Source organism: Pleurodeles waltl, chromosome 11, assembly GCF_031143425.1.
Source record: "Pleurodeles waltl isolate 20211129_DDA chromosome 11, aPleWal1.hap1.20221129, whole genome shotgun sequence".
In the NCBI taxonomy this organism is placed as follows: domain Eukaryota; kingdom Metazoa; phylum Chordata; class Amphibia; order Caudata; family Salamandridae; genus Pleurodeles; species Pleurodeles waltl.
Window position 1 is genome coordinate 955,807,461 of NC_090450.1, and position 14,116 is coordinate 955,821,576.

At 44.8% G+C, this 14,116-nt stretch overlaps 1 protein-coding gene across 1 annotated transcript in view; it reads right to left on the reverse strand.

Moving 5' to 3' along the window:
• The window catches only part of MMP11 (matrix metallopeptidase 11), a 119,602-nt gene that overhangs the window by 35,694 nt on the left and 69,792 nt on the right, over positions 1-14,116 (reverse strand). The window contains exon 2 of the mRNA XM_069215182.1: positions 3,396-3,649. Coding sequence (XP_069071283.1) covers positions 3,396-3,649 — 254 coding nt within the window. The remainder of the gene's footprint in view (positions 1-3,395; positions 3,650-14,116) is intronic.

Genomic DNA, 14,116 nt, shown 5'->3' on the forward strand with positions numbered 1-14,116 from the left:
AGGGGGGCACCTGCGTTTTTGATCCTGGGCTCAGCAGCCATCTAGGGAAATGTACCAAATCCAAACATTTCTGTAAACTAGACACCCGAGGGAGTCCGGGGAAGTGTGACTTGCGTGGATCCTCCAATATTTTCTTACCCAGAATCCTCAGCAAACCTCAAATCTAGCTAAGAAAATCACATTTTTCCCACATTTCTGTGTGGGATCACCGCACCAGGACAAATTTCCTAACACCCAACGTTCCCTTCAGTGTCCCAGTAAAAACGATAGCTCACTTGTGTAGGTGGGCCAAGTGCCTGTGACAGGGAAGATCCAAAAACATGTCAAAATTGAGGGGGAACCAAAGAGGGTCCAAAAGGACAGTTTGAAAAAAAAACATCTTTGGGCTGACAAGTGCAGCACAATATATATTGGTATAGATGAGACAATGCTGGGTGGTAGGAATTTTGTGGATTCCTGCAGATTCCGGAAGGTTCCATCACAAAAATGTGGGAAACATGTGTGATTTCCAGCAAAGTTGGAGGTTTGCAGGGCAATGTGGGTAAGAAAATGGTGCAGGGTGCATGTGAAGCACACCACCCTGGAATCAGCCAGATGTTTAGTATTCAGATGTGTCTAGGTCTTGTGGATTTTTCTACATGGCACCGTCCCAAAGTCCAAAAAGTGCACTTTGGCCATACCCCACCCTCTTATTTTGCACAAAAATCTTCCCAGGTCTCTGGTGGGCTTTCTGCCCCCCATGGGGGCAGATGGGCCTTCCAAAAATAGGCCGATCTACCTCAAGGGAGGCAGATATGGCCAACAGTAATGTTCCCCCAAGTAATATGCCCAAGGGGCTGCCCCCCCAAACAAAACACACACATACCAATCCTTGGTGCCTAAGTGGTTTCTGCCCCCTTGGAGCAGAAATGGCCTAAAATAAATTTGCCCCTCCCACCAGTGGAGCGACCCTTGCCTAAGGGGTCGCTCCCCTTGCGTGAAATTGGGGCAACAAAAAAAAATCCCCGGTGCCTAGAGGTTTCTGCCCCCCTTGGGGGCAGATCGACCTAATAAAAATAGTCCGATCTGCCCTCAAGGGGGGCAGAAATGGCCTAAAATAAATGTGCCCCCAAGGGGAACGACCCTTGCCTAGGGGGTCGCTCCCCTTGCGTGAAATTGGCGCAAAAAACAAAAATCCCTGGTGTCTAAGGGGCAGAAATGGCCTAAATACAAGTTGCCCCCCAGGGGAGCGACCCTTGCCTAAGGGGTCGCTCCCCATACATAAAAACATAAAGTAAATAACAAAATATATATATCCCTGGTGTCTAGAGGTGTCTGCCCCCCCGAGGGCAGATCGGCCTAATTATAATAGGCCGATCTGCCCCCGGGGGGGCAGAAAAGATCTAAAAATATTTTGCCCCCTTGGGGAGCGGCCCTTGCCCAAGGGGCCACTCTCCTTATGCGTAAGTATGAAAAAAAAAAATCCCTGGTGTCTAGTGGTTTCTGCCCCGAGGGGGGGCAGAAATGGCCTAAAAATAATTTGGACCCCTGGGGAGCGACCCTTGCCTAAGGGGTCACTCCCCTCATGACAATTACAACAACAAAAAATCTCTGGTGTCTAGTGGGCAGAGACATGAAAGGAAAGGAAAAACCTTTCCTTTCCTTTCATGCCTCTGCCGGCCCCCTCCTCCCGAGCGGAAGAGAAATGCCAAGCATTTTTCTTTCTGCATCGCGGGTGGTGACCTCTGATGAGGTAAAGTGCTCCTAGATCGATAGATAGATAGATAGATAGATAGATAGATAGATAGATAGATAGATAGATAGATAGATGTGCAATGGACAAATTGTTCAGAGTTTTCAAGTTTATATCTGGTCTGTATCTACCATCCAATTTTAGCACCAAGAAGGTTGGGGAAAACCCTCCATGTCTTTTCTGCTGTCACAGATAGGGGCTGTTTGCGCTTTCGGTTTTAGAGCTTGATTTCTTTGCAACATTGCATGTCTCTTTTCATCTGTTTTGAAAGGGGTGTTGCTCTGAAAAGTTGGTTTGGAAGTAAAGTTGGAAACCTTATGAGATATCCATTCTTTATGATGTTCAGTATCCACTCTTGTGATCTATAAAACTTTTTCATTGTGGATAAAATCTTACAATTCTTCCAGTTCTGTTCTCTACCTCATACTGTCCAAACAGTTAGAATTTTGCATCCTTATGGTGGTTTGCTGGTTTTGACTGGGATTTTTAGGACAAGGCAGCCCCCTGGCTATGGGCACGACCACGAAAGGGACATTTACTTATATGAAATAACTGAGTTGTGTTCTTCTGCAGAAAAGGATTTCTTACTGTTAGGTTTCTAAGGGTTTATAACATCTTTCTTTTTTATACTGACTTTTGTACTATGTGATTGAGTTCCGGCCCAAATAATTTTGCACCCAGTAATGAGAGACGACGAACCAACGATCTTTGGCTTTAATCACATTTACAAGGTCCTAACCATAATAATCTCCTTCTTACTACCGCTGCTCTTGCATCTTTAGTGGAAACCACATGGGATCAGCAGTAGAGTCTGATATAAATTGTGCCAATATTCCATATTTGCTCAAATCTGAGAAAGATCTCCTTCTTCCTGCAGGCAATCAATCTGATTGAAAATATTTCAACAAACGCTGCAAGACATAGTTCTTGTTCTTGCATATATCTTTGTTCTTAAGGAAATGTGATGCTATGTATGCTCTCTTGAACGATGCCCCCACTTTATTTTCAACTGCACCCATAAGTGATGCCTCTACAGAACCAGAGATGAGGATGCATATTGGCCAAAATAGAATTCACTTATAGAGTTCGTGGCAATAGATCCTCGCGTCCTTCTAAAAGTTAATCTTTTGCCAAAAACCTTGGAAAAGATGCTTTGTAAAGGTCCTTCCATTCTTTCAGAGTAATTTCCTTAATTACATTAAGGGAAGACAAATTATCAACATTTTTAGAAGTATAAAGTTTCCTGTTCCACTTCTGTATTCCCATGTATAACAAACATTTGAACTACACATTCATTTGTAGACTCCCGGCAAACAGAAGCAGCGGAAGCCTTTATAAAAGTATGTCCAGGGCAAAAAGTGAACATTCTGTTTCAAAATCTGTGTTTGTTGTTGTGAGAAGAGAAAACCAGATGAGAAATAGAAACAAGACAATGTGGAAAGGGAAGAGCATGTAGGCACCGACACTGTAGTGGAGAGGTAGTAAGGTGAGAATGACAACGCTGGTAGGTGACAGTGACCGGAACAGCAGGTTGTCATTTAGGTCTGGACAAGGAGTAATCTAAGTGAGACATGCAGAGGGCAAAGATTTAGGATGAACTGGATAAACAAAAAGGCGAGGGAGCAAATTGCTCTACAGACAGAGGTGGGGGTGCCACACTTACCTGTAAGTCAGGTCTGTCTTCTCCCAGCGGCCTCCTGAAAGCACAAAGCGTTTCTGGCGATTCCGGCCAATCTGGCCATCTGGTTGCACCGGGAAGTCTGGCACACCACATCGGGGCGGGTTCCAGTGAGTCGACTGTCGGTTGTCGGGAACAGGAGACAAGGCCTGCACAGAAGAGAGATGCTCTTTGCTGTTGTCAAGAGTGAAGATCCAGGGGTGTTGCTCCTTCCAGCTCTGGGACTTCTGCACCCAGCCCTAGTGAACATAGAACCTCAAATTAGATGGCAAGTGGCACCACTTTAGGTCCAGATTTTATACTATAATTTACATGCAGAGGTTTTGCATTGATAGGCTCTGTAAATACAAGGTACTACAATTACCTGAAGTAATGATCCTAAGTTTATCAAACTCAGAAGAGGAGAAGACGCAGATGGCCCTGGAGGATTTAAAAATGTGACTTCCATGTCACCGCAGTGAGTGTTTAACTCACTGACCCATTTTGCCAGTATTAGTTCTATTTATTGATGCGTCTTGCTATGTAACATCAATTTGGATGGAAGATGAGTTCTGTGACCATGAACAGCCACGGTGAAATCTCACATCAGGCTCTTTCACAGCCTATTCACTTTTTGAAAAGTGGTTTAAAAATCCATAGCATGCTAATCAGTTGTGGCCTTGAACAGGTTGTCATAAAATGTAATGAAAAGACAAAGCACACTATGTGAAAAACATAATCTAGGCAGATGTGGAAGATAAAGCAGGGTGTTTATCAAAGTCAGTCCCTGAAAACACGTACACTCTGATGAACGAATGGTCTTTAAGTATCTACATATCAGAAGTTGTGTTAGGTGACTGGTATGGAATATGGACTAGGCCAGGGGTCTCCAACCTTTACTATAATGATAGCTACTTATATTCAACTAAACTCATTGAGAGCTCCTAATATTATTAGCGTTGTAATAGCGTCCACATTAGACAAGATTACATTAGTAGCCACCACATGCAAAGTAACTACCAGTGATCACCTCAGTGCATCAGGCATGGTTGCCAGCAGTAATACAATAAAGGTTTTGTCCATATGGAATGCTTCTCATGGGTTACACATACCTCATAGCTGCAATGTTGGTAGTACCAAGGTAATACCAACCCAATGCCACATGATTTATCACTTTCATATCAGCTTAACATATATTATGAAATTCAGCCATGTTTTTTCAAATATCACCTTATGAGATCTGAACAGATAAACACCTTTTCATTTCAAATAGATAATCTCAATTTTGGTACATGTATATTATTGTGACCAAGCAAAAGCTTCTAATTTAATAGGCTGGGCTGCACACAGGGGAGCTACTTACAGGAAGCTGGGGAGTTGCCAGTAGCCCAAAAGCTATTCACTGGAGATGCCTGCACTAGGCATACATTAATGCCCTCTGCCACCCTACATGATGGCAAGCATCCTGCCCGATTTTAAATCAGGCCCTAAAACTGACATTGGACTTGTGCTACTGCTTCACTTATTAGGACCTAACCCTACACAAAATAGAATAATATGTACAAATCATTGGCTCATACTTGTTCATGTGTGCTTGCATCAGTACGAGTTACGATGATGAGTTTCAAAACAAAATTGCTTGCTTTGCTTCAGTATTCTCACCAGTTCATGATGTTTAACAGACGTCCCCTTTAGATTATTCAAGCACTGACTATATGAATTTGTGAAAGAAATAACCTTTAATACAGCCTGTCATAAATAATCTGAAATATATCAGAAATAAAAATATTAATATTAAACTGCACTTGATAATTGATTCTGAATAGGCTAACAAGAGGTACATGTTGCTGGAGTAGGTCCTGCTGACCTCATGTTGTATATGTGCCAAGAGTCATGCCAAGCTTTTATCGAAGACTGCAAGAAATGAAGGTGCAGTTCTTGTGCGGCAGGGCAGCATGTTCCTGGCATATAGCAGTTAGCCAACACTGAGTGCTTGTGCCACCCAGCATGCTCTGGCGTCTGCACTTGTGTTCACCTGGAGTGACTTTCTGGAAGTCGCCTGCAGCACGAGGTATGAAAGATATCAACAGGGTCCTGGAATCCAGCATGGAAGGGAAAATAGCTAACTAGAAAAGCTTCCTCAATCCATGATATTCTGAAAAGGAGTGTTTAGAAGCTTTATAACTGCCCTTCCCAAGATGGTGGATTCACACAGAACATTATTTGAGGTGCCCAATCTAAGAAGGAGTTGAGTTTTTTTCCTGCGATGTCATTTCCTGTTTCACATACATCTAAGAGTCAGTCATGGGAAGAACATGTATTGCCGCACTGTTCACTTAATTTTTCGTTGTACTTCACCAACTTGCTGCAATTTTTTTATTTCATATGTTTGCTTTCAGAAGTCTGGTCTTCTGAGTTTCTTCATGTGGTTTATTGCTTGGCTTTTTTCTCCTTCCTGGTGTCAGGGGAAGATTGGTGCCTTGTTGATTTCTTCAATTCTTATTGTCATCTTCAATCATGAGTTGTAATATTGCCAAGGAGGTTTTGTCTCTGTTATGGGATTTTCATCATCTTTTGAAGCCCTTTGTGAAGACACTTGGCACCTTTTAGGTATACTATTCTGTACAAGATGTCACGGTGGCTACTGAGAGGAGCCACCCTTTCCTTGGCCTGTCATGAAGGTGAGTCCAGGTTTGTTCTCAGTGTCCACTCATTGACACCTCATCAGGTCCCTGTTGTGAGATGGCTGTCATAAGGGGAGCATTTTCCAGGATGGGCCCTAGAGAACCCATCCAGGGTAATATGAGTAATACTAACATCCCTTCTCCCGCTAACGAAGAGCCCCTGCTGATGAAGAGAACGCACAAGCCATGCCAACACCAGGCTTAAAACAAAGAAATACAGGAAGGAAAGGACCGGGGGACAGGAATTCCTGTGCTGTGCACCAAGCATAAGGGCCTTTATCCCAAAAAAGATCTGACATACACTTTAACTTCTTCACTTCAGAAGGAAGCTGGAAGGCCCTATCCCTATTCTTCAAGGAAACTCATGTCCAGAAATAAGTACTTCAATTGTTTAATCCACATGGAACCAACCAAGAGAAAGAGCCCTCCCATTTGTGAACAAGTGTCACCAGTATGCACTGTGTAGCCGTCTCTATTGTACATAGCTGGGTTTGCACAATATTAATATCCATACATACTTAAATACAATAAGGTGCTTATTTATACCTAGGGAGTTACCACCTGGGTCTGTTTTCCTTAACAAACCTACTATTCCAACAAAGCTAGTGGTGTTATTTTCCATCATTTACAGGGTGGGCAGGCCCTGGGGGGAGAAGAGCATGGCCATGGCAGACATCAGCAAGGTGGGGAACACACCATCATGCTGATTCCCTTGTTCCACCTGGCAGAGAACCCCTGCATATTCCTTAAGGTAACACCCTCTCCTACACTTCAGATTGGTCAGCAGAAGAAGACTGGCTAGTGGAAATCAAGCTGCCTTTAACCTCACATGATCTAAAAGTCTCTACAGGAGTTTAAGGACGGTTGACTCTGACCTGGTCTTGATATTTTGTTTCCTTGCTTTGGGGTTGCACATGTCAGGTGTGTAGATATGTTTGGCGATTCCTTTGGAAGATGTGCAGCTTCTCAGCTTGGGAAGTCCACTGGGAGGAGTCGGGTCAAGTAAGCGGGGTGACATTCAGCTGGATTGACATCTGTATTTTACCTGCTCCCAGCACTGCTTAAGGCATTGAACCTTAATAAGCTTGCATGCCAAAACTATTTATTGTATTCTTACAGGGCCATGTATTAGTCAGTGCTGGAGGAAAACATGTTCAAAAACATTTGTAACTGGTGTTGCATGGGTGGTTAAGTTCTTTCGAAGGGATTCTATCTCCAGATGCCACATGATAATCTAGAAGAATTTTGTTTCAAAATATTGGTATTTGTCCTTAGGCATCAACTATGTCTTTGAAAGGTTAAATGTTGGGAACACTGTGAGTTTTCTTGGGGGCAAGACCCTCTTGCCACTGACTAATTGCTATTTATGGGCCACAGAAAGAGGGTAGGCAAATGGGTCTAGGCCCCTGCAGTGTCACTTGGTAGGGCAATAGAGGGTAGTCTGGGCACACTCACACATACTTTTGTTGCAGTTTTCATCATCCCTGTGGGAGATTTCTGTTGTTTTCTCATGCAATGCTTTTTACGATGACGGTGCCAACCCCAATGTTCTTTCCTTTCGGTCAATAATTCCATGTGGCTTATAAATGAGGTTCAGAGTGTTCACCTCTAAGAATGCGTTGGACCATAACTGCCTTACAGCACCAAAGGTAGAGAATCGCTCTTTTTCTTTTTATCTCCAATCCTCCCTGGTCTCCATGCTATTAAGGCTTCTTGTCTGCCTCATCTCATTCTTAGTGGGCCAAGACTGCCCACTGGTGTGAATTCATCAGTTACAGGGCGAAAATGATTGGCCATCTGGACACACTGGTAGTCCCATGGTAGACTTCAAGGTAGAGGGCTGCTATCAGGGCCGGTTGTACTTCCTGGTACAGCATTGATAGTCCTTAGCTAATGTGTGTGAAAAGGTGGTCTTTAATTTAAAACTTTTGAACCCTTTTTATCAAAATGACTTTGGGGGCAGTACCCCAAACATGTATACAGTCAAAACACAGCTAAGTGCTTCCTCCCTGTGCTCACCAGCAGGAAGCTCTGTGGTTTGAACACTTTGCCAGGGCTGAGTTTGACTCTCAGTCTGACCCTGAAGAGTTATCACTTGCTTTGCTGAGTTTCACTGACTGTTCAGCATTGGTGACACCTTCGGTCAGTCCAGGCTTTTTGGCAATATCAGTGTCTGATTTTGAAGCTGTAGTTTCACTTTTCACATTTTGCATATATCCCTAGCATGGAAAGTGCTGTAGAACAGTGGTTCTTAACCTTTTGACTTCGGTGGACCCCAATTAAACTTTTCTGGAACCCCAGGGATCCACACTGACTTGTTATTGGCATCTGGGGACCACCACTGAGTCGTTACTGGAAGCCAGGGACCCCCATCTGGGATTTTTGATGATTTGAACGGTAACATAATACACAAAAAAATACAGAAACGGGCATTCATCAAACAAATACACAAATTATTACTTTTGCATTCGATTCACAAACAAGTATAAATTGTCTAAATTCAGTTGTGGTCACCCATCGTCCATTCCATATTCTATTTGAAGCACTTACACTGCTCCCACGAAACAATCTGAAAATATTAACTTAATGTTTAGCCATAAATTCCAGATTCTTTAACATTTACCAAATGTTTTAACATTTTCAATTTTCATTTTGCCTCTGTAATCAAATATACTTTATTAATCTGCTAATAATATTTAATTTTCTAAGCAGTCAGAAGCCCCCTGAGTAGGCTCCGTGGACCCCAGGGGTCCCTGGACCACAGTTTAGGAACCACTACCATAAACTATGAAACCAAGACCAAAGCATTTGTAAGTTGCCTATATGCACGTTTGTGCACTCAGATTTTATCTCACTTTACAGATTTATCTCCTACTCAGGATTTACTCTTTAATCACGATTCAGAGGAACCCTGGCATCAATATACAGTGAGACTTAGGGCCAGATTTAAAGACAAGTGGCGCAGCGTGGTGCTGTGCCAAAATTGGCACCACCGCGCTGTGTCACTTTAGAAACGCATGGATGAGCCATATTTAAGGGAATATGGCGCACCCCTCCGTTTCACCCTGCGCTGGTGCTAAATTTAGCTGCCAGCGCCAACGCAGTTTGTACACTAATGAGGTGTAGATATCTAAAACAATAAGAATTCAAGATCTTTTGACATGTCTATTATGTGTATATCAAAATAATTATTGATTCAAGTAAGTGGTTGTTCTTGCACGTGTAAAGTGGCATATTCATTAATTAAATAGGAGTCCTTACATTAGGGAGTTTACTCTAGGTCAACGGGTGCCACAGCTACACAGCGCCAACGCAGGCATCCGTGCACCATCATGCAAGGATGTCTGTGTTGAGGGGTATGATTGTTTATGTGCGGAAAGGTGTCCGTTCCCGCACATAAACAATCACTAATGGCGCTTTGGCACTTCAGCGTGTGCTGCAAAATGCAGCACACACAGAAGTGCCAAAGCATAATTTTCAATAATTTCTGGCATTTTGCTTTTTCTATGCATGCGTCAGAATGCAGCACGCATAGAAAAAGCAAAAAACAAGGAGGAATAAAAGTATTCCTCCTCGTTGCGCCCTGCTAGTGCCACACCTGGGGCTGGCGTTAGATTTTGGCACTGCCCCGGGTTTACAAGATTTCATAAATCTGAGGCAGCATCAAAATGCAATGGGTGTTGCTGTGGCACGCCCACAGCAACACCCATTGCACGCCTCTTCCACGCACAGTACTGTGTGGGAAGGGGCGTATTTACAAGGTAGCGTTAAGCTACAAAAAGGATGCCAGACACATATTGGTGCCTAAATCAACGGTACACACTTTACGAACGAACACCAGGATCACCAAGCAACTCACTCGAAGATTACAAACCACCCAGAGCTCGGCAGCCAGACTTATCTTCACCCTCCCACACAGAACTCGTGTCACACCATGCCTCAGGAGAACTCCACTGGCTCCTGATACTAAAACGTGCTCATTTCAAACTCCTCATACACACATTCAAGGCATGGCACAACTTAGGCCCCACCTTCCTGAACTGGCGTATCTTCTTCCACCAACCACCCAGACGCCTCCACTCCAGAGGACTCCTACTCACACACATCTAACACATACACAGAACCAGGAGGTCAGGCGTTCTCTTACATCACTCCTAAAGCGTGGAATGACCACCTACACCACCTCAAAGCCTACTCCGCTCTTCTTGAATTCCACAAGAAGCTGAAGACCTGGCTTTTCAAATGACCAACCTTCCATAGGCAAGGTTAGACGCATACAGATGCTCAGCACCAGGATTACCTTGCGGGTGATCGTGCTCTTTACAAATACACATAATACAACTGTACATAACAACATAGCATGGCATAACATAAAATAACAAAGTCCACGCAATAAAATGTACATCTTTCACTCTGAGAGGTTTTAATTTGATCTAATAGTTCCCATAGTGCCTTGTAGAGTGCTTCAGCACTCCAACACATACATTCACGTGTTCCCAGTGCTTAGTTTGAGCCGGTGGATTCTGGTGCTGGGCACCAGCACTTATTTTTCCGCTTCAAGCATTTACTGCTAGCAAAAGACACATAAGAGACAGATGGAGGAAGAGAAAAATGAAAATGCGTCACAAAGGGAGAAAGCAGTAAGCTGCAAGAGTGAGCTGAAGAGGCAGGGAGTGCCTGTAAGTGGATTAAAGAGGCCCAGGAAGGCTTTTAGGATTACGCTGTCTCAGTATTCGGTGCTGGCACATTTAATTGCAGCAGCCGCTGTGAGCAGAGCTTTGGGCACCGGCACGTTTTTATTCACAATTTGAGCACTGCATGTTCCCCTGGGCTCTGCCTCCTAGATCTCAGGTGATGAGGTCTGCCGCCCTGGGTCCCAGCCCCTCGCCCCCCGGTAGTGGTGCAGCGTGCACCTGTCCCGTGTGGCTAGGTCTGCCGGAGCCCAGCTGGTGCTTATTATGTGACAGGAGGTGTGCTTAACAAGATTCCAGCTACTTGAGAAAGGAAATGGCAGCATTCCTATATCCCTTCTCTTTCCTATAGCCCACCCCCCATCCCCTTTAGCCCCCACCTGCTCCACTTACACCTGCAATTGAAGAATAAGACGGCCAGGCCTACAGCTGCAGCCCTTCCGGGCTGCTTATAAAGATGCCTGCTCCCTGCGGTTCGGGGGCCTGGGAGGGGTTGGTTAACAAGGCGGAAATGGCCCCCACAACACACCACCATCATGTTGCAGAAAGAGTAGGGAATCTTCTGAAGAGGTCTGTGGCTGGATTGGGGAGGGAGGGCTAGAACAGGGGTGTTGGGGAGAGGATGGGGAGGAGGGGGGCGGGGTCCAGCTGCTACCCTGTAATAAATGTTACGTCTGCTTTGTTCACCTGCATCCTGCACCAAAGGAAGCCCCCCCCTTTGTGTGAGAGCAAATACCGGCTGCACAGAGTTGCGTTCACACAGTGCCTGTCTGGTGAGGGTTTCGGATATTTATACGGCACCAAACTCCTCTGTCATTCGGCGGCTTCAGCAAACCCTTATGGCGCCTTTTAAAGAAATGTTAGCAGTGCTTAATTTGTAAATAAAAACGTGCCAGTGCCCAGAGCCGCCCTCTGAATCACGCGGCTGCTGCAATTAAATGCGCGAGCACAGAATACTGAGGCAGCTTCATCTTGAAACCCTCTTTCATCCATTTACAGCCACTCCCTGCCCCTTCAGCTCACTCTTACAACTTTCTGCGTTCCCCCTTTCTAACGCTTTTTCGTTGTTCTCTTCTTCCGTCTTTCTCATATGTGTCTTTTGCTCGCAGTAACTGCTTGAGGCAGAAAAATACGTGCTGGCAAAAATATGTGCCGGTGACCCGCACCGGAAACCACCGGCTGAAATAAAGCACTGAATGTTAGCGTTGTTGTACTTCTAAATTGGGTATTTATCTCAACCTCCCGTGTGACCTCTTCTTCGTGGCAAGTGACTGTCTGACGAGGTTATTTATTTTACCTCCGTCCCCCAAGCTGTTAGCTGTTCCCGTCTCATCTGGGGGGAGGATGGGGGAGGGGGTATTCACTGTCAGACAGTCACGCGCTTTTCTCCCAATAGCGTTGCGCTTCTTGGGACTTGTACTTCCTTCCACCTTCTCTATTGATCTACAAGTCTCAGGATAATTGATCCTGATCGCTGAAGCCAACAGGGCAGACTGAAAACCACGCTGGTGACGTGGCATCTGTTGTCAGCCACGGCCTTGCAGCCTGCCATGGAATCGGGCACATTAGGCCTTTATTATGAGTGGCCCCGTAATTGGGTCGGATTTACCCAACAACTTGAGTTACCGACACCGGGAATATATAACTTCAGGGATGCAGAAAATCCAGCCCATTACAAGTTGGACCCTAAGAGTACGCTAAGAAATTACCAGCGGAAGTGGTATTTCCAAGTCTGATTGCCCCTGAAATTCCTCATCCTCACGTGGAGATTTTGGTAGCTTGGAAATCTCCAGGTGACAGTAAAGAGATCTGCTCTTACCGGCCCCAGTAAGATGCCACTCATAAAGAGGGCCTTAGTTTCAAAGAACAAGCTTGTTTGAAAGACTTTCATACATTTTGGATGTTGTACAGGATGTGGATGGTTTACATTTCACTGCGTCATTTTTTCAGTCATTTTTAACACATGCTTACAGCAGGCGTTAAAATGACGCACCCATTTTATTTGAAGGGCCTCCCTGTGCTTTGCTGCACTAGCGTCCACATTTTTGAGGCTAGTGAAGCAAAGCACCACAATAGCATAAAAATGTTTGTCGCTATTGCCCTAACGACTGCCATGGTGCACCATGTTGTAAATACGGCGCAACCATAGAGTCGATAGGTGGGACAGGGGCGACGCAAGAAAAGTGGTGCATCAGGACCGATGCACCACTTCCTTGTAAATATGCCCCAAAGTGTGCAAAACCGATGGAAGGTCGGAATGGCTGAGACCTAAGGTTTTTTGTCTTCCCTTGTTCTTTTGGGACATATGGTTGGTCGTTGGTCTCTGTCTCTAATGGCACAGAGGAGCTAAAAGTATTATAAGGAAGATCCTAGAACAATTATCAATGGTTTAAATTAATTCAAACCTTCGCAGACTAGCTTTTTTGCTGTCTCGGTAAAGACACCCAAATACGTCTAACATATTTTCAGGTAGTGCACTCAGGGAGACAAAGCCACAGAGCAAATGTGCCCCATTCTTTGAAACACTTTTCTCTCAGCATTCTGGTTCTTAAAGTTTCCTACAATTTAGTGAAATCTCATCTGAGGAACTCGATAGTGTAGTCATTTGGAGCAGCAAGTGCTTCTGGACTATTGAAAACTACTGTAAGGTCTCGTGCAACGCTCATTTTCAATATAAAGTTTAATATACAGCATAGAGCCTATCTAACCAACAATATACCCACAACATCCTCGGCTTGCCCTAGCTGTTGACACCCAATGGCGGACATACTACATATATTTTTGGACTGCTCAGTGGTATGGCACGTTTGGGGCGAGATTTGTACAATTCTTCAGGGAGTCACTGATAGGTAAAGTTTGAATAAGATGGAGACATATTTTAGGACTTCGTGGCCATCGAGGGGTGGATGGCACCACATGGAGATTTATTGATCTGCCCCTAGGGTTGTCCAGAAGAATAATTACAATGAGTTGGAAGGTGACTACACTCCCTGGAGTTCTGGGCTGGTGGGCCACGCTGGTGCAATGGACAAAGCCTGAGTCACAGGTGCTGCATAGGGAGGAGTTGAGTGGACTACGTAAGTGCCCCAAAGATGCTTCATGGGATGACCATTTACTTGCACCAAAGAGACCCTGATGCTGACACATACCCACCGAAGACGCAGGTTCTCTGGATGGCCTGTCACTGGCCATCTACTATAGTACCACATGAGGAGAGCCCCCACTTGGCCAGCAGTTCCCTGAGATGGAAGTGTGGCCTCAGGTATCCAGTAAATACCTCCCACGACATTACACTCTTACGTGACACAAGTAATCTGGCTCAAAGTTTGTGGTGTTAGGTTTACTGTTCTCC